Below are 22,540 nucleotides of genomic sequence, written 5' to 3'. Positions count from 1 at the left end.
TGTGAGTAAAAATGATATTGTTGATACTATGGTGGAAACAGGCTTTCTTCCTACATAAAAACAACTGCCCAAGGTTGTTTCCCACTGAAGTGACACATCAATTGATTATGTGAGTTAATTATGATCCTGATTTAGACTCGGATCAAATGCATACATAATCCACAGAAGGATTCATTTGGGAACTGAACCTCCCTAATGAAGCTTACATCTGCAACCATTTGTTTAATTAGTCGGTTAATTCCACAAGCTTTCACAGTTGCTTTACCTTCTCCTGGTACTGGCGTCGTGAGGAGTCCAGTGATTGGATGAGGGCCGTGGCGTGTCCGATGAAGACGGCGTAGCAGGTGGCACCCACGATCATGCTGAGCATCGTCAACCAGATATCAGAGAGACTCTCCGGAGCTTGACGTCCGTAACCTATGCACAACATGTGACTCATGGCTTTAAACACGGCGAACGAGTACAGCTCACTCCACGTGTCGTTCTGCAGAGAGAGAAACAAACACAGAACATAAACTGCATGTAATTGCAGTTCACAACACCTACTTCCAATCTAAAAGCAGCATACCAGGAAGAAGCAGCGGTCTATGACTTTTGCACTATAATTAGTCCATACACTATATATAGTGTAAAAAGCCTCAAGAATTTGCTAAACATTTCTTTTTGAAGTCATACAAGTTCATAACAACATATGAATGAATAAATGTTGACAAATTGTCATGCACAGCTTCAAACAAGGCTCAAACTTATTCACAATGTTTTATTTTATATACATTTGATGGATGCTAACAGATAAGGTTATTCATAAAAAAACTAAAAATAATCTGGAATCAAAAACAACTTCACATTTGAAGCTCACAGGGATAAATTAACAATAAAGCACTAAATATTTAAGAAATCTTTCAAACTGTAGAATGCTTGAATGTTGTCACATGACCAAACTACACTGCATGTTTAATTAAGCAAGTGCTGTTTTTCATGTGGAAAATGATATAGTCATTTTGCATTTTGAATATAATTTTGTATACAAATGTCATAACAGATAGTCTGATCACATAAAAAAAAAAAAAACATATATATCATGAATAAAAATTCCAAGAAGGTGGATATCAAGTATATTATTTAATGCATTATCAAAAAAAAAAGGACATAAAATGTTTATTTTAATGAAATTAGTGTATAAGCAATTTTCAATCTGAAAGTGTTTCTTTAAAACTTAAAAAAAAATTACAGTGTGTAAATAGATTTTAGGTCTAATTTTCAATAAAACATACTACATTGTGATATCTAATGTTATTATATTTGTCAGTCTGATTGCATAATGATTCAAAAAAGATTATTTACAATGTTTTAATGCTTATGCATTTTTCCAAGCTAGGTTCAAAGTGATTCCAAATCAGAAAATAAAATTATAAAGAGATGGTGGCATATGTTTTTGTATTCTGTATGCAATTCATATTATAACCGAAATGCCTGAACTATAATAAATAAAGCAATTAGCTGCAGAACGGCCAGCCATGAAGCGTCTCGGGACGACAGAGATCAGTGTGTGGTGAGGATCTGCCAGCGGTCTCAAACAAGAAACCATTAAATGTGCCCTTTTTAAAAATGCGTCTGTGCTGACATCCAGCTAATTCCCAAGGCGAGATTAATTACAGTTGCTGTCCTCTGCCCAAAAGCGCAAACTTCTGAACTGAGGAGAGAAAAAAAACTGCATCTATTGCATTCTATTGTGATTCCATTTAAGGAATAGTTCACTCAAAAATAAAAATTTGCTGAAAAATATCCTCACCCCTGAGGCCATCCGAAATGTTTTGTTGATATAGAGAAATGTAGCATTCCATCACTTGCACAGCAAGGGATGCTCTGCAGTGAATGGGTGCCGTCAGAATGAGAGTCCAAATAGCTGATAAAAACATCACAGTAATCCAAAAGCAATCTCAATAATGTCTTGAGAACAAAAAAAGCTGCATGTTTGTAAGAAAAAAATCCATAGAGACATTCTAACAAGTCATCTATCCATAATATTGCTTTTTCCAAAGAAAAGTTTTCTTGTCTGAATCAGTTCACTGATCAAGTACCGATTACAAGACAAAACAGTCTAAAACAGCTCCAAACAAATATGTGGGTGGATTTTTAAGAGACAGACAACAGAAGATGGACCTTTTTTAATGGAGGAAGCATTATGAATTATGGACTCATATTTTCGCTAGAAGCAATGGTTTAAAGTTAAAATAACAATGACGGATTTGTTTCTTACAAACACGCTACTTTTCTCTTCACTAGACATTAACGGACGGATATGAGTGATGTGGATTACTGTGATATTTTTATCAGCTGTTTGGACTCTCATCTGACGGCACCCATTCACTGCAGAGCATCCATTGCAAATTCCAAATTTTGCAGTATGCAATACATTTGACTTGAGCCTTCATGACACTGGCTGCCAATGTTAGGATGTTTACTCAATTGGATTGAAAATGCAAAAATTAACTATTGATTTCCCAGATGATAACTGAACACCACTCTTAACTTCTGTTTCCAAATCCTAAAGCGTTCTCTTTATTTCCAAGTGTAAATGAAAAGACCAGATTTTCAGTGTGGTCTCAGACTTTCAGATCCCACAGTATGCATTATGGAGTGCAAACATAGCCTGCATACTTTTCTCCCCAAAGACTTTTTCGGTGGCATGCTAAGTTAAAGGGAAGAAGAAAAGGATATAGAAAAAAAAAAAAAAAAAGAAATAGGGAATGTGTGGGGAAAGACAGAGGGAGCAGGTCACTGTAGGAACACTGGAATGAACAGGGCTGAATTATACATGAGTTGAGAGCACTTTGCCTTAAACACAAGAAGTAGAGAGTCCACACTGGAGCAAAAGACACATCCACAGAAAGAGATATTGTGTTGCAATACTAGCATACTGTGCATCTACTGGTTGGTTTAGTAATACAAATTGTTTCACATACTTATAACTTTTAAACAATAGAACGCTATGCTTTCACATGATCACAGTATGTTGCATGTTTAATGTCCATTTTTCATTTGCTAAATCATAAGTGTCATTTAGCATTTTTTATACAATTTTGTATGCAAAAGTCATAACATTTGGCAGATCACAAAATATATTGTCATTTAAGATTACTCATACTGTGACATTTAGATTTAGGTCATACCATCCGCCCTACAGCAAAAAATAGAACATTTACATACAGGTGCATTCATGCATTTGACATATGTAATCCAAAATTACTTACAGAGAATTTAAGGTTATTTATTCATTTATTGCTTGCTTGCTTTCTTGCCAGTAATCTGAGTAGTATGCTATTCTGAATATACAAATATCCTTTGCAAGGACTTCCCAACTGTAACTAAACTAAGCCGAACCCTGAAATACACCTTCTGGAATTGAAAATAAATAAATAAATAAATAAATAACAAATAAACAACGGAATAAAATAATATGAAATAGATGAATAAATAGGAATATTGAAATTAAATGAAATTAATGAAAAAAGACTACCGTAAATTAAATTAAATAAATGATAGAATTTAATTAAATAACATACAAACAAACAAACGAATGAAAAGAAAAATAATGCAATAATAAAATAACAGAAATTCAGAAATGAAGTAGCCATAAAGACAGCACACATCTGAGCATGCACACACACACACACACACACACACACAATCCACTTCTCCAGCTTTCTGTCTAGACTCCTTCCATGGGCTTATTGCAATACCTTTCAATATTAAAAGGTATGAAATTGAGAAAAAGTATATAAAAAAGGAAGTGAAAATAGGAGTGAATGAGCCTCAGGGAAAGGGAGACACATTCTTGATCACTTCCTCATTCCTTCGCTCATTCATGCCCTGGTCTGCAGTGATAGGGCAAGAGGCATTATGGGAAGACATTCATTAACCATACAGACACGCATGCCCTGTGGCCGATAAGCTGAGACTCTTGGATTCTGCCTGTAATAGTGAAGCCGGGCCGCCAGCCTGCTCTGACTCTATTTACAATAGCTAATCTAAACGTACAGCAGTCCTCGACACGCGCTGCTGCCCAGGCCCCAGACACCAGATGCTGGATGATATATGTTTTTTATCTCAGCCAAGACAATCCAACATCTATTCACTGAGCCATTCATCTCCACGTCTGACCAAGTCACTGCGGTTTTTCATCTGAAAAATGAATGCGGCAGTCAGGCGGAAAAGCTTCCTGCGGTAATGATACTATATGTGTGTCTCTTCTTCAGGAGGAATACATTCAGATGGCGAGTAAATTACAGAAGAAAGCAGGATTGGGTTTCTGATTGGTTCTGTATGACACAAAAAGGTTATTGGTCCCCTCTTGACCTTTGACCTTTTGAAAGATACAGCAGTTAAGAAATTACATATTTTTGTCGGCCAAAATTTGTAAATGGTTCCAAATGGTTTTTAGTTATACTTGCCTGAAAAACACAGTCTGATCACAAAGTCAGCCAAGAAAGAGATGTTCAAAAATCATGGTCGACGTCACTTCTGGTGCATTAGTCACATTCAAAATATATTGTTATCTAAGATGGTATGAGATTTTGTCATATTGCCCACCCTGCAGAAAAAGTAGTACATCTATATACATTTGCATTCGTGCATTTGGCAGATGTTTTGATCAAAAATGACTTACAAAGAATTCAAGATTATATTTGGCCAGTAATAAGTAGTTTCTCATATGTAACACAAAATACATCAGTAAAGCCTCCTTGTTACTTTTGTTTTACTTGTCTTGAAGAAGGTGGTTACTTATAAGTGTCTAAATGGGACTACAGAGGTTATTATTTGAAGTGGCTGAAAGGGAAGGAATGAAAATAAGAGTTGAAAATAAGGCAAAGTCATCCGAATACAAAAGTCATACTAGAGGTGAGGCATTAAGTTTCAGATATGATCAGGAAACGTAAATGATTTTCATGTTGACTAAACAAATGATGTATGTAAACTATGTATTCTGGCATTAAAAATAACACATTTTGCACTAAGGAGCAGTCAGCCTTGATTAAAATGGATTCTAGGAAGCAGCCCATAATGTGAGCATTCAGAAACTCATGTTAGCTGCATGTTTTACCCAGGAGGGCTGAGAGCATGTACAGTGAGAGGATTGAGAGCATCTTTGAGTCTCTGGAGGGTTTTTCTCAGAGGGAGAGAAATAACATACTGTGTTTAATCCACATCTGAGTCTAAACATACACACACACACACACACGTTTGTTTTTGTGAAAAAGGGGGGACATCCCATAGGTGTAATGGTTTTTATAATGTACAAACTGTATATTCTATGGCCCTACACCAAACCTACACCTAACCCTCACCCTCACAGGAAACTTTGTGCATTTTTACTTTCTCAAAAAAACTCATTCTGTATGATTTATAAGCGTTTAAGTCACCCTCTCCTTGTAATACCTGTGTCATACCCATGTCATCATACAGAGTTTTGTTTTGATATGTCACTAAAACAAGAGCACACACACAAAGTATATAAACGCCAGACACACCACACAAAAACGGATCACATTTAATTAGATCAGACAATTAAAGCTGAGACTTATATATACTTTTTAGCCTATATACAGTAAACATTTTTTAAAGTTTGGGGACAGTAAGATTGTCCAATTTTTTTTTTTTTTTTTTCAAACATAACACTTTTATTAAGCAAGGGTGCATTAAATTGATCAAATGTGACATTATGTTACAAAAGGGACTTACGGGGATCTTACTGACCCCAAACTATTATAGCTTTATTGCCAGATATATACACATTCATGCTTATAACAAGCAATACTATGTCAGTATCCCGAACGAGCCCCCATTTGATTATTTTAAATATATACACACAAATATATATACACTACTTACCTCTCTCATTCAGCACAAATCCAAATATTCTATAATGTTTTCATATTTGCAGTGCAACGAATCTGAATGGTAAACTATTATTTATTATGTAAATTATAAGCTTTGTACTTCAGTTCCAACGGCAACACAGAGGCAGGTGTGCTGATGTTTGGTTCACTATATTTTATTTCAATAAAGTGCCAACTGTGCTGTCAAGTTAGCAATGTTGGAACTGATGTGTTTTGTGTTTGGGTGTGTGTGTGTGTGTGTGTGTGTGTGTGTGTGTGTGTTTGTGTGTGTGTGTGTGCGCATGCCCGCACAATCATTTCAACTGTTTCCTTATACCAGCAGAATCAACTTTAAACACTTATTGTCTTTTAAATAAAGAATCACTGTATAAACGTCTGCTTTTATTTGTGTCCACTTACACTGAAAACAAAACATTGTGCTTTTGTAAAATAAAGAAAACCAATAATATGTTGCTTTCCGCCATTTGAGTTTCCTTTCTGTGAACAAATTAAGCCTGTCAATGAAAATGAGCTGAAACTCAGCATATAATGGCTATGTTATGTGTCCCTTGTTCATGTGCTGCAGATTATGTATATTTAACAGAATGTAATAATGTTTAGTATTTTCACATCTAGGTGAAATTTGTCTTTAATTTTTACTAGTGTCTGTTCAAAATAAAATTAAAGAAACATAGTCTTTTTTTTTTTTTTTTTTTTTTTTTGCTGTACCGAAATCGTATCGGTTTGTGACCCCTGAACCGAGGTACGTACCGAACTGTGACATCTGTGTACCATTCCATCCCTAATATATACACACAAACACACACACTTTATTGCATGTTCTGAACGAGCATCCCTGACTATTCTTTATGTATATGTTTAAACCCTCCAGCTATGTGTCTACTGATGTTAGCGTATCCTCGACTTCTTGCTATCCTAATAGATTTATGTTAGCGCCGAGCAACAGAGACAGAGACACACACACAGCAGTGCATCAGCATTTGTTTACAGATGATTCACTGCATGTGTAGTTTCAGATGCCACGGCATGCTTTGATTTATCACCAATATCTTCAACCTCCCTGAGAAGATAATAAGTCACATAAGAACAATAATTCAAAAGATTTTCCATGCAGTGATCTCCTTCCCTGCTGTTTGCAACATGTAACTACAAAACCTAACATCTTACTACATTAATATTATGAACTGTATTGAGAGTTACAGAAACTATCCAAATGCTAATCTATCCATCAATGTTAGTCTTCACACACTGACAGAAGTTTCCGTGTTGATCCGGTATGTGTGTGTGCAGTTCCAGTAAGATCAGTGACGTCCTTTAGGATGCGTTACTGAAGATGGATGGTCTGTTTCTGTATGCGCACCACACACTAATAATACGAGATGTCAAGCACTCAGTGTAGAAGCTCTCCAGAGACCAAAGCCTGCATCTCTTCCAGCCTCCGTTTTCCACTTTATTTACTTACCGTGTTCAGTGACATGTTCCTGTTTCCTGACAGATTCAGAGAGGACTATCACAGTTATTCCGTTTTGGTTGCCATTTAATTGTTACATTAAATAACTATGGTTCATGTATGTCTTATTAGCTCATATCTATTACAGCATAAGCTTAATTCACACAGACCTCGAGTCTTTTTTCACATTGAACTTTTTCACTTAATATTACACTGAATGACATGAATAAAAATATGTTTAACTAATAAAGGTCATGTAATGAAATAGTGTCTTTTCCATTTTAAGAGTGATTCTTAAATGTAATTTTTATTCTATTTTAAGCATTCTATTAGAAAAAAAATGTAAGTGTTAATAAATTGCATTGTGCCATTTCTAATGCATTTTAACTGTGACCTTACACTACGGATGTGAAACTGCTCTTTCCTCCTGCATCGGTTTATGTAATTCTCCTCTCTTTCTGCCCTCTCTGCCATCTTACATTCTCTCTATCTTTCACTCGTTCTCTGATCTCCAGAGGGACGTGTGACATCATCACAAACCTTCAGTACCAACAGAGACTGAGTGAAAACAACAGCAATAACGTCCATTACACAACACAACAAACAAACTGATATCAGCATCACATCAACTAGAACACTATAAAAATGTAATTATGAAATCTTAACGTCAGCATGCATTACAATTTGAGCCTATATACTTATTGATACATATCTTTAGACTATCTCAAACAAAAAGACCAGAGTAAAATTGACTGCAAGTCATTCATTTCCAATGTCAAGTATGGGAAATATTTGAAATATTAAAAAAAAAAAAAAAAAAAAAAAAAAAGTATGAATACAGAGTACCAATATTATTTTTGCTAAATATTTAAATGCTATTTTAGAAAAATGGGCAATTAAGAATAATTATTTCTGAAATAATCATTTTACAATTGATACATAATTATTTTAATTTGATAGGCTCAATAAAACTTGTTGCACATTCAGGTTTGCTGATATAGGATTTTCTTCCATGTGTTTGCAGGGGGTTTTGAGAACATGTGGTTGAAGAGATTATATGTACACTTACAGTACATTAACTTTAAGAAGCTGAACTCTTTAAGATCAGCTTTTGTGTAAAAAAAAAAAGAAGAGCATATGGGGTCAGAACGACATAAGAGTGAATATACAGCAGCTGAATTTTCATTTTCGTGCGAACCATCCAAATGTTTTTGTATCAGGGGTTTGTGTTTGAGTGTGTGTCTGGTGTCTGGTTCTTTCATGTTTGTTTGAGAGATGTACAAAGAGCACAGCTGCTTTGGCACATCTCTAAACCTGAACGTTTACACACACACACACACACACACACTTTTATGTCCACTGCCATCACCCCGTCTCATCTCATCTACACCAAACAGCCCAGAGCCGAGCAACAACACACTTACTCATATAGTTTCATCACACACTTCAGTAGAGAGGAAAGTGTGGAAAACTCAATGAAAGAAGACAAAAAACTCAAAGAAAACACAGAAACATGGGAAAATCATTTAACCGATATTATACTCTGATGAAGTCCTCACTGTCTGTCACAGAAAAGAATCACAAACGAGATCTATTTGATATATTCTCAGATGTTTCCCGAGAAAAAAAGTAATTTCTCATGTATGTCCACTAGTTTCAAAATCTCAACAATGTCTCAAACTGTGCTCAGATTTACAGATATGTTAGATCTCAAATGTAATATCTCAGATACCGCCATTGCTTTTCCTAGACAGCAATGTGAATAAATGTAGAACAAATTGGGAATATTCTGGTTCTCAGATGTGTCTCCTCTTTCAGAAGAGATCTCAACAATGTCTCAAACTGTGCTCAGACTTCCACATACATTTATATCTCAAGCATAATGTCTAAAAATTCAAATACCTCTATAGTTTCTGCTAGTCAAGATTAAATGGAGAAAGAAATGTTTCTAGGATGTTTCTCTGAAGAAAAAGACTCCAATAATCTCAATTGTCTCCTCTAGAGCTTCAGAAGAGATCTCAACAATGTCTCAAACTGTGCTCAGATTTGCAGAACAATACAGAGGTTAAACATAATCTCGAAAAATGTTAACCTCAATTGTTTCTCCTAGATAACAATGAGTTTAAATGGAGCACAAATTGTGACTTTTCCGAAGTCGTCTCCTTTTCAGATGTATCCGTCTTAAAGAAAACCTTCAGTAACCTCACACATATCTCCTCTAGAGTTTCAGATGAGATTTCAACAATGTCTCAAAATGTGCTCAGGTTTTCAGATACATTATATCTTAAACATAATGTCTAAAAAATGAAATCTCAAATACTTCAATTGCTTTTCTAGGCAACAAGAGAATTTTCTTAAAGTCTCCTGCTTCTTAAACGTTTGTCTCCTGAAAGAAAGCCTCCTGTAATCTCAAGTGTCTCCTCTAGAGTCAATATGAACTCAATCAATGATCTGAGTTGAAGTATCTCTCTATATTTTTACCGTGACAGCCACTTAACACAAAAACTGAAAACATTAAGTCTCCCGAGCTATTAAAGAACAACCTCTGAGAAATAAAGTCTTCTTCTTGTGCAGGATGTAGACAAATTTAATCCTGAAAGGATAAACGTTATTGAATGTAGCAGACAATATCTGAATCTTCATTTATCTGGTCAATAAAACTCAGGTAAAATCAGCAAATAGATTCAGGTTAATGTAATTCAGTTTCATTCAATTCTATTACCCTACTTGGATATTCGGTTTGTGAACCAATTTTTATAATATTAGCATTGCAGGGTGCAGGATTGTTTCGTGGTACACACCGAGTCGGCCTGGCAGACAGTCGTGCATTCGTGAAAACATAAAAATGGAAAGTTAAAAACATACCACCATCTTGTTGAGGGAGACCCAGCAGTCGGAGGGGAAGTCCTGCAGCATGGGCACCAGAAACTGCAGACACCCGTCCCAGTGACACAGCAACAGCATCATCGCTATCAGGTTAATAATCCGCATCACTGCGCTCGCCAGGTCATACGTCATGTGGAAGATCTGCAGGGGGGGAATCACAACACGACATTTGAAGAAGCCTGTGATATTTCAAAAATACAAACGCGTGTGTCTGAGAACAGTTTTTTTTTTTGCAATTCCATTTGTGGCCACTGGAGACATATAACATATATATATATATATATATATATATATATATATATATATATATACAGTATATATACCGTATTACAACATCTTACAATGTTTTATAAACATCCGTTCATGCATTTGGCAATAAGTTAATATTAATTTCTACATATGCTAAATATTAATAGAAATTATAAATTCAATAATAAAACTAGTTAATATGAATTAACCTAGGTTACTACAAATTAAACCATTAATAAATGCTGTAAAAACCATTGTTCATTATTAATCGTGATGCATTAGGTATGTTTACACATATGAGAAATTTGTTTTCATGATAGAAGCTCCGCAGTGCAACAGAATAACAGCGACAGAACAAAAAACACATAATAAAAGAATAAAAAAAAATATATATATGTATATATATATATATATATATATATATATATATATATATATATATATATATAAACAAATATGTAGGTAAGGAATGACAATATAGAAATTGACAATTGTATGGCAGGTATATTACAAAAAACAAGAAATTTATCAAACTGAATTTAAGGTTTATGATTATACTTTAATGTTATATACCACATGACATATATATATACACAGTGCCACTTGAAAGTTTGTGAACCCCTTGCAGAATCTGTGAAATGTGAGTTGTTAACAAAATAAGAGAGATCATACAAAATGCATGTTATTTTTAATTTAATACTGTCCCGAGTAAGATGGGGTTTTTTTTTTTTTTTTACATAAAATATTTGTTTACATTTAGTCCACAAGACAAACAAAATTGCTGAAATTATTCTGCAAGGGGTGCAGAATAAAAAATAATAATAAAATAACTCAGGTTGACAGATAGCTGTTTAAATAATTAATTGCAGCAATATGTAAACAACAGATGGAGGTAAGTGGAGTTGATTTAGCACAGGATGAATGGATGAATACTGAAATAAGACTCGTACTGCCTTGCAGACTGATAAGAAATCTTGGACACGGAAGAACAGACGGAACAGAGAACAGAGTTAGTGAGGAGCACACACCTCGGCTAGATGTTGAAGGGAGTCCAGGTAAGAGTATATACACGACGGAGACAGACTGGGGCAACACAAGGACACAGGAGCTGGGCAAACACTGGAGATAGGAGCTTTGGAGTATAACATGAAAACGCTGAGATCAGTCCGCTGCCCAATAAGACTAGGTGTGTGCTTATATGTGTTGATTGAGGATTAATCTGGTGCAGGAGTGAGTGCTAGAACTGACCGAGTGGTGGAGGAGCCTGGCATCTGTGTGTGTGTGTGTGTGTGTGTGTGTGTGAGAGTGAGTGAGAGAGAGAGAGAGAGTGTGTGTGTGTGTGTGTGTGTGTGTGTGTGTGTGTGTGTGTGTGTGTGTGAGAGAGTGAGTGAGTGAGAGTGTGTGTGTGTGTGTGTGTGTGTGTGTGTGTGTGTGTGTGTGTGTGTGTGAGTGAGAGAGAGAGAGAGAGAGAGAGAGAGAGAGAAAAGAGTAAAGTACCAGTGTAAAGAACTTTGGTAAATATTTGTTGTTTAAAATGTGCTATTATATATAAACATAAAAGTGAGTTTATCTTTGCCTTACTCATATTTCCTCCGTATATTACAGTGTTTGTTCAGTAGATTTTTAGATTAGACTCTCTGGCACTTGGTTGTCCAGGGGGTTTGTATAAAGCCCAACAGAAGCTACCCATGAAACCTCCAGGGTTTACTTTGTGGAAAGAGAAAGATACTTTGCAAGTAGCTAATCAGACCTCTGTGCATGCTGAAATGTACCCAAAGGTCTCCTTCTCATCCCTCTCTCTTCCTGTTTCCTGAAGCAGATATTTCATCTATGCTCTACAGAATATCAAAGTGGATAAACAAATGAGACAGAATCTAGAAATTTGCTTCTACGATTTAATCTTTGTTATCAAGTAATACCATTTTGCAAATGTGTTTGCTAGTGTTAGTGGTTATGCATGAAAAAAAGTCTGTTTGTCAGCGGCAACAAATGATGATGTATAGACCTGCAATATGCTTTTCCATCAAAATAAAATAAATTGTATTATAAATAAAAATAACAAAATGAATAAAACAACATTTTGTCTGTTAGACAATGACAACAAATATATCATGTATAGACTTGCAATGTAGCTTTTTGCATAAAGGCAAGTCGAGTCAAGTAAAATACGAAATAAAAGGAACAAGTTGACATTATTGGTCATGCAATAATATAACTCATAACTTAAAAGTAACATTCCTCGACACTGATGAACACAAACACAGCTCCTGGATTGCGTTCAGGGATCCTTCAGAAGGCTTTTCTATTGACCTGCTCTTTGTAGAAACATCGACTCAGGCCCTGAAAACCTAACATGATTAATGAGCCTCATCAAATATCTTCCACATCAAATGACCATCGCACACTGGACATTTGTTACTGCCCAACGCTTCCCATCAGTCAGCAGACAACTACACAGCCAGACACTCACTACACACCTCCAACTCAACATATGCCTCCATAAATCACATGACATGAAACATCATTAAGCTTTTAATAATCTGAATAGAAAGCTTTGGATCAGGTTAATCAGCTAGTGTATTATTGCGTGAGTTTACTAATATACAAAACCCATATTAGAATGATTTCTAAAGGATCATGTGACACTGAAGAATGCTGAAAATTCAGCTTTGCGTCACAGGAATAAATCACATTTTGAAATATATTTAAATAGAAAACAGCTACATTAAAATGTAATAATATTTCACATTTTTTTGGTGTTTTTCTGTATTTTAGAGCACATAAACGCATCCTTGGTGAGCAGAAGAGTCTTCATTAAAAACATTTAAAATCATTGGGTCTCATTCATGAAACACGAGCAGAACGAATTTTTGTGTAAATCGCGTGTAAAGTGGTTTTGGCGTAAATTTTCGGATTCATTAAAACGTTCGTATTTTCCAAATGTTAGTTGGTACGAAAGAAATCTACACCTGCTCCCAGCCACGCGTAAATAGTGCGTTTAACGTCTGAACGTTTTGCTCATTAATACGGCTGCATTTTAATTCACCTTAATCGGGTACATATTTACACAGCATTTTGAAAAAAAATATTATATATATTAATTACATAAGGTTTTTCTTTTAACTTTTATTATGAGAACCAGTAATAGGATCTGTAATATGCTTCCAAACTTCTTTTTTTAGGACCTCATACGCCACTAGTACGCTTGAAAATTAAATGTGGCGTTTTGAATGAACTTCTGATAATAAAACTTCAATTTTTGCAGCTGAGAAATGTTTCTTTTTCAGTCGCTTTTGAGAAGACATGTTGAAATCCTTTGTTTGGTAATATGATGCTCATATATAGTTGTCAGTCGGATTTAATGGGCGTGATTTATGGTAATTGAGAGTGAGCGTGCACGCGCGTCCCATTTACGACTGATTGGAATTCATTAACACACACACACATTTCACTATCACATCTGACGTTTACGAAGTTTTTGTGAATCAGGAGAAGAGTTTTCGGGAAGTTCTCTTTACGCGCAAATCACTCAGATATTTACTCATATATTTACGAATGTTTCATGAATGAGACCCATTATGTTTCCAAACATCTGACCAGTACTGATCAGAACTCATTTACTAAATAGAACACAAAAGAATCCAGTTTTATAGAGTTAACTTTAATTGTTTGTGCCTCTGCTTTGTCTGGGATTTAGCTGATGATTTGTTCATTCACTCTGTAAAACTCAATTTCTTGAGCCGGTTTTCAGTGCAAACGCTAACTAAGAGATTGGCTCCCATTAGGATCCCGTATCTGGTTTCCATGAGGACAGCTGGGATTTGCTGGAGCGCAGAGGAGCTTTACTTCCTGTAAAGCAGGATGCAGAACTCAGTCCTGCTGCAGTGCATCAAACTAACTAGCTGTCAATGACCACGTTCTGCTTTGTTACACTGGCTTTTAAAAGTCTGGGGTCTGACCTTTTAAAAGAAATTAATACTTTTATTTAGCAAGGATGCATTATATTTGTAAAAAGCAAGAGTAAACACATTTATAATGTTACAAATAAGAATTGCTAATAATCAGAAATGTTTCTTGAGCAGTAAATCAGTATATTATAATGATTTCTGAAGAATCATGTGACACTGAAGACCGGAGTAATGATGCTGAAAATACATGGTGTATTACATTTCATGATATATTACAATATAAAACTTTTTTTTTTAAACTGAAATAACATTTCATATTTTTGCTATTTTTATTGTTTGATCAAATACATTGGTGAGCAGAAGAGAGTTCAAAAACAACCCCTAACTTTCAAACATGTTTGCATGCACTGTCTGGCATTTTTTAGGTGTCTGTTTCTCTAAAACTGTTGGCAGACCAAATACTTCAACACCAGTCCATCACTGGGGCATCATCAATTAAGACCTTGTATCTAAATGAGGAATAAAACCAAAACAAAGAGTTGGTCATTTTACAAACCTGTCTGAATGGGCAGCTCTTGGACTGATCAAGCTGTGTTTCTTTCATTTTAACATTCATCTACTGTAATAAAAAGCCATTGCTTGTCTTTGTGTGCCTTCTTCACGTGCACAGAGTGACTCGGTTGGTTTGGTATAACAACAAATCTATTCTAAATGCTTACTGATGCAACAGCTTCATGTTTCTGTTTGAGCTTATCTGACTCAAAAATCTCAGTGTATTAAGAAGCTCTTCCAAGTGAAAGAAAACAGCGCTCGGAACGAATAATCATAAAGATAATATAATTACAGCAAGGTTCTGTGGCATAACGCTGAATTAGATGTCTAATCAACACCGAACCTTTATTTACAAGCAACTGAGATGGCAAAAAACAACATAAAGAAATTAAATCTAGGAAATAATAAAATGCTGATTGAAAAAAAAAAAGAAAAAAAGTTGTATAGCTATAAACTATATGACATGTTAAGAAATTATTACTTTTATTAATTAGGGACAAATTAAATTAAACAAAAGTGAAAGTAGAAACATTTATAATTTTGAAAACATTTCTGCTTCCATTAAATGAAGTGATTATTTTTGCAATTCAGCTTGGTGCCACTAGAGACACAAAAATTACACACTTCGCTATTAGGAAATAGGAAGGGGAAAAGCACTTTACAATATGTTTCTATTAACATTAGGTAATGTATTAGGTATCATTACATTCTACAGCATTTATTAATTATATGTATAATAGTTTGTGCATAGACGAATACATTTTTTACATTTCAAGCGGTTACATTTCAAGTATAAATTAACATTAAAGCATTACGAATGAACATTAAATAAAAATGAACAATAATAGATTTGTGAAATCAATACTGTACAAATTGTTGATCATGATTAATTTATGATGTATGCTGCATTAATTGTTGTTATTACACAGGACAGTGGAATGCTTGATTCTGATTGGTCAGTCGCGACATTATTTAATAAGATAACTAACAAACTGGTAAGATTTTAAAAGATTTTTGTCTTAAATCATTTATTGCTTAGATAACAACTGGCTGGATGTACATTATCCCTTACTTAACTAATTAAAAACTGACAGTACAGCATTTCCAAAATAAATGTGTAACGTAATAATAATATTAATAAAATCCACTAAAATAATCATTTCCACAAATAACTTTTGGTTTTTTTATTTAGAAACCCAAACATTGACCTGAAGAACCTGTAATGAGACTCAGGGTTTTTAAGGTTTAATTAATGAGCTCTGTTTGTAGGCGCTTTTTGATTGCTATAGGAAAAAACAAACATTTTTACATTCAAGGCTAAATTATCTAGATAACTTGTTTTGTAAAAGGAGGTCATTTGCAGGAACGGTGCGCTTCATGTTTGTAGATTGCATTGAGTTGTTTTTTCAAGCGTGTTGTGAATACAAAGAGATGAGTTACAGCAGGATTCATAGAAAACAGACATAGTTAAGTATTTAAACTTTCTAAATACTGTACCTGAATTGCTTTTTCATTTGTTTAGGGGGTAATCCATTCAATATGCTCACCTGTGTGAAACCATTTCACTGCAGAGTTTGAGATATGGGACATTATTACAATATAGAGGACTATAAAGACCCGTTTCTATATGGGGCGTCCCAGTATAAACATACCTCATATGAAACCACAGTACTGCAGAATTTTCCACTCTAAAAAATGCTGGGCTATTTTAACCCAACTTTGGGTCAAATTTGGACTAACCCAACTTGGTTAAAGATTTTATGTAAATTTTAACCCAATGGTTGGGTTAGTCCATATTTGACCCAATGACGGGGTTCAAAAACCCCAGCATTTTTCAAGATATGGCACATTGTTATGCTTTTAGGGCTATAAAGACTGAATTTCTAATAAGCAGAGAAAACCAGGTATCAGTTCTTATACAGGACGTCCCATTGTATATGCACACCTCATAGTACTGCAGCGTTTTTGAGATATGGGACGGTATTGCACTTTAAAAGACTATAAAGACCCATTTCTCATAAGTAGAAGAAAAGAATGGTCAGCTTTTATAGGAGACATCCCATTCTATATGCACACCCCATTTGAAAACATGTTAATACAGTGTTTTCGAGATATGGGACATTATAACACTTTAGAGGGCTTTAAAGACCCCATTTCTATTAAGTAATGGTCAGTTTGTGTTTGGGATCCTTATAGCCCTCTAATAATGCCCCATATCTCCAAAACGCCACAGCAAAATGGTTTCATATGAAGTGTGCATATTGAATGGGACGTCCCCTATAAAAACAAAGCACTGTTTTTTGTACATAGTAGAAATTAGTTCTTTACAGGCCTCTGGAGCGTTTTTTTTTTTTTGTTGTTCTCCTTGTAATTTTTTTTTTTTTTTTTTTGGCAGAAATTAAAACTCGTAACATAGAAATGCATTCAAGAGTAACGGTCACTCTTGTACAGTAAAACAAATGAAATAGCAATTTCGATATTTCTACGAAACCCGATGTAACTCATCAACATACAACAGTGATTTGAAAGGTGATCTTTAAAGAAAAACACACAACAGTCAAAGAGACAAATAAATGACACGGACATTAAAGCAGAAGTACAAAAAACAACCTTGAGAAATGTCATATTGTTATATTATCTCTCATTTCTGGGCGTATAAATGGAAAGCGCTCGTTCTCGTTTTTTTTTACTGTAATAATATAAAGATAGCTATCGTACATCAGTGCTCTAGACCTGGGGTTATTCTGTTCGATCTGGAGGGAGTTATTAATGAACAACAGGAGTTTGTGTTTGTGTTTAATGAACAAACTATTTTCCTGTTCAAATAAAATGCATTACCTCTGGGAACATTTAAACTCACATCAGTGGTAACCCCAAATAACCCAAAGCGAAAGACCCTTGATCCTTTTTAAATGGGTAGCTGATTATCATACTGGAAGCATAATAAGTGTTAATTAAGTAAATTGTTAAGGGATTTAAATGGCACTGAGGAGTCACTGTTAATTAAGACCTTACTATTTGTCTTGAAACAAATTAATTTATAGGTTGAGATCTTTATTTTGTGAAAGTTTCTATGATGACTGAATGATATAGTGGAGCAAATATACATATTTCTTAATTAGTACAAATAGTAATTTTCACTATAGGAACACATTTTAAACGTTACTCTCGGCAAGGCTGCATTTATTTGATGAAAATACATCAAATAAAAACAGCAATAGAGTGAAATATTATTGCAATATAAACTAAATGTTTTCTATATGAATACTTTGTTAAATAAAAATAATAATAATAATTAAAAAATTGTTTATTCCTGTGATCAAACCTGAATTTGATGGCTCTGAATTGTGGATTTGATTTGAAACATTAATTTTTATTTTTCAGGATTCTTTGATGAATAGAAAGTAAAAAAATAAAATAAAAAAAGCATTTATTTGACACAGGAATATATATTTTTATACATTATAAATGTCTTTACATGTATTTGCATCTTTTGCTGAATAAAAGTAAAAAGTAAAAAATAAATATACTGTATTTTACTAGCCTCATATTTTTTAATGGTCGTACAATTTTATGAAAACAATTTAAAACACACAAACGACACTCACAGAGATTTTTTGAGATGTTATGATACAAACAAAATAGGGTCTTAAATCAATACACAGAACTTAAAAAAATAACAGTAAAATTTTGTTGCTCAAAAAAACGTTGTAAATCCAAGATGAATCAATAACTTTGATTTATTTTCTCAGAAGAGACTGTCCACTTTAAGTGCTACTTTGTCAACTTGAGGCAGTTTAAATGTTGCTTAATTATATATTGTCAACAACATCATTGCAGAAATCACGTCAACTTATTTCCCAAACACAGTGATGTCCAGACAAGAGCTCATCCACAGCGATTCAGAAACTCATTGACTGACGGAGGCTTTGACACGCAGTTTTAATTAGAGACAAAAGTGTGACTGAACTGTTTCAAAGAGCCGTCAGAAAAGCGTTTAAGTCTGTCTAGCCTTAGACAAGACAACCATCAACACGTTTGTGATCAATTAATCAGTGTTAAAGTCCCCATCTGCTCTCAGCAGGGCTCTGCACCCATACAACAGAAACAACATTTCTGTAATATCAACTGTTTCTCCTGGACATTTCATCAGATTAAATGAGATACTTTTGTTTCTCAGATATTTATCATAAGAAAAAGAGCCCAGCGCACCAAGAATCTAAAGTCTTCAATTAAAGGTCACAGAACTCACAGATATCTCATCAAAAGACAAAAAAAATGCTGCTCTGTACTTTTGCTGAATGTTTAAATATGTCAAAAATAAATAATTATACATTTATTTCTCCTAAGGAAAATATGTGACAAAGCTGATCCTTAAAGTAGATTTTCTAAATGCATGTTACCTGTTATGAACAATTAATCCGTGCAATTCATCAATGCTTTGACCTTGTAATGTTTAATCAAAATGTCATAACTGGAGCTCCTCTGTTTAGTTAATCTTAAACCCCGCCCCTGCTCACATTCATCTGATGAGTGCCACGCCCACATCTCAACACCCAATCAACTACTGATGCATTAGAACCAAGTCCCCACCCAACACTTTTTTTTTTCTTTTTTTTATCTTATGCAAAAATACACTCAGGTCAGGTGTACATCATAATACAGAAAAAGATCTGTCACTATGCTGTTTCATTGCAACTTTAAACAAAGCTTAACTGAAAACTCCATTAAAGGAATACAAGAGCAATATCGGAGTGGTTTTGGCACAACTGGGACTGGCACATCTCCGCACCCTTCACATCCCCGGTTTCTATTAAGCGTGTCTAAACATCCACAGTCTATTTGTGTCTGCCAGGAGAATAACCCTCCACTCGTGTTCATATTTCAGTCAGATATTGTACAGAGCATGCAGAGTTCACGCCGGAGCTGATGCAGAAGCAAACCACATTCGTTAAAACATTGTGTACTTGTAGTGTAAATAATGTTTTAAATATTAAGATGATTTAACCATGGATGCATATTTTAGCCAGATAAGAAAAAAGTCATGCTTTGGTAAATAATAATTATGATTTACACTGAAAATCAAATGTGGCACGTTATGACATAGAAGTAATTTCTCATGAGATTAAAAAAAATAATAATTAAAAGTAAAGCTGAAATCGTGGAATTAACTGTAAAATTCATAATTATAACAAATATCGACTGTTTTAATTTCTATATCATAATTGTGACTTATTTAATAATTTTTATAATTTTATGTCATAACATATTTTTGTCATATTATTAACTTTTATCTAAATTCTGACTATTTAAGTCAATGACATTTACATCATAATTTAGCCTTTTTATCATAGTTCTCTCATAATGTTGACTTTTTGGTCATAATTAAGAGTTTTTTAATCTCATGATTATGACTTCTTTATCTCATAATTATGACTTATGTCATAACGACGATTTCATCATAATTTAGACTTTCTCAGTTTACTTTTTCTCTCAATTTCAACTTTTTGTCATAACTGTCACTTAGCTCATAATTGACTTTTTACGTCATCATAATTGTCAATTATCTCTTAATTTAGAATTTTTTTATTATGTCGTAGTTATGACTTTTTATCTTATAATTGATTTACGTTATAATTATGACCTCATCTTTTCTGACATGCATCAAAACTATGACCTTTTGTCTCATAATTTCGACTTTAATTTGCCAAAGCATGATTGTTTTCTTGTATGGTGGCAATTGGGATCCATATCTAACAGATATGATATATATTTGCATTTGTGTATATACTGTATGTGAGACTGCGGCGGTGTCTGTAGACGTACCTCTTCCCACTGATGAATGTAGCGGATAAGACGAGAGAGACGCAGCAATCTCAGCAAGCTCAGGATTTTAGTGAAACGCACAATCCTCAGCGCTCGAGCCGTTTTATACACCTCCGAGTCTATGCCCTGCTCCACGATCAGGAAGATATAATCCACCGGAATGGAAGAGACAAAGTCCACAATAAACCAGGTCTTCAGGTACATCTTCTTGATGGACTTGGGGTCCAGGATGATGTTGGAATTGTCCTCTATAATGATGCCTGTGCGGAAGTTGAGCACCAGGTCCATGAGGAAGAAGGTGTCAGAGACCACGTTGAAGAGGATCCACGGCGTGGTCGTCTCGTCTTTGAAGAAGGTGATGCCGACGGGAATAATGATCAGGTTGCCCACCATGAAGAGAAGCATGGTGAAATCCCAGTAGAACCTGCAAGAGAGAAAGAAAAGGTATTGGCTCTAACACCATCCTTACTCTGTAGAAAGGAAATGGTAAGTTTATGTGATTTTACTTGTGTACATTTGTAAACCCTGGGATGATGTTCTAGTTTGTATATTTACAAAGGTTAATAACATTAATAGTTTACAATGACTCTGTTTACATGCACAAAATAAATCAGGATTCAGTCCTATTAACATTTTTGCATGCATTATGTAAATGCATAAACCATTTGCTATGCAATATGAAGACATTATTTCAGAAATCTCAAAACGACAGCCAACATATGCATATATTAATTTCAACTTTTGCTCTTTATATTAGGAATGTGTTAACTAGTATTAACTAACAACAAGCAATACATTTGTTATAGTATTCACTAATCTTGGTAAAAATAAGTTAAATAAAAACAAATTTGATGACTATTCAATGTCCATGTTAGCTCAAGTCCATGAAATAATATCAACTAACAACTTTCGATTTTAATAATGTATTAGTAAATGTTGAAATGAGCATTAAACAAGATTAGTAAATGCAGTGTAAGTATTTTTCATTGTTATGTCATGTTAAACAATGCAGTTAAATGTTAACGAACCCAACCTTGTTGTAAAGTGCTCTCAAATTTTTGATCATATAAACACCTTATTTGCAATATGCACAGGAACTGCACATTAATTTGTAAATATGTATTGCCAAACAAAAGTAATATTAGGTAAAGATTAGATGCAAACAGTTGTGAAAAGTCAAGCTATTGAAATATTTTTGCAGCAAGAAGGACACATATTTTTACAAGTATTTCATGAACATTTACAGAAAAATCATGGCCTGCATTTGTAAGATTCTCATGACCTACATTTTGCAATTCATACTGCCCTTGAGTGCTTTTGTTAAAGACATGAATGAAAATGAATGAGTTGATTCAAATGCTGTCCAAAATTTTGAAAATTCAGCATAATAAATAGCAAAAGCACAAATCTCCCGTATTTAATAGCAGTCTCGGTCCAATGTGAACTTTTCTGATTATTATTAAAACTCTGCATTATAATGCATTGCAGTATGCATGTCACCAACATAAGGTATATTAAACAGGTTTGTTTTGAAAACAAACACCAAAAAAAATTAATAACATTAGCATTGCAACAATGCATTACAACATGCTGCAGAGAATGCATTATAATGACCTTGTAAAAAGTGCAAGAGTGCCCGAAAACCTCAGAAGACCCCTGATATTTGAGAGTCTCACACGGCTGTGACTGGTGTAAGTATATTCCTGGGGGTCTGAAATAAAGGTCTGCGTGGAGCGGATGTGATCCGTTTCCACGTGGGGCTCGCACAC

General features: G+C 34.4%; 1 protein-coding gene across 1 annotated transcript in view; it reads right to left on the bottom strand.

The window, feature by feature from the left end:
- Window positions 1-22,540, bottom strand: part of LOC113112612 (potassium/sodium hyperpolarization-activated cyclic nucleotide-gated channel 2-like) — a 47,082-nt gene that overhangs the window by 19,236 nt on the left and 5,306 nt on the right. Inside the window, exons 3-5 of the mRNA XM_026278336.1 lie at window positions 20,772-21,195; window positions 10,216-10,377; window positions 266-484 (exon numbers count right to left, since the gene is read on the bottom strand). Of these exons, the coding sequence (XP_026134121.1) occupies window positions 266-484; window positions 10,216-10,377; window positions 20,772-21,195 (805 nt within the window). The remainder of the gene's footprint in view (window positions 1-265; window positions 485-10,215; window positions 10,378-20,771; window positions 21,196-22,540) is intronic.

This window comes from Carassius auratus, chromosome 2 (genome assembly GCF_003368295.1).
Source record: "Carassius auratus strain Wakin chromosome 2, ASM336829v1, whole genome shotgun sequence".
Classification (NCBI taxonomy): domain Eukaryota; kingdom Metazoa; phylum Chordata; class Actinopteri; order Cypriniformes; family Cyprinidae; genus Carassius; species Carassius auratus.
Note: the sequence above shows the minus strand (reverse complement) of the source record. Positions and strands in the feature narration are given on the sequence as shown.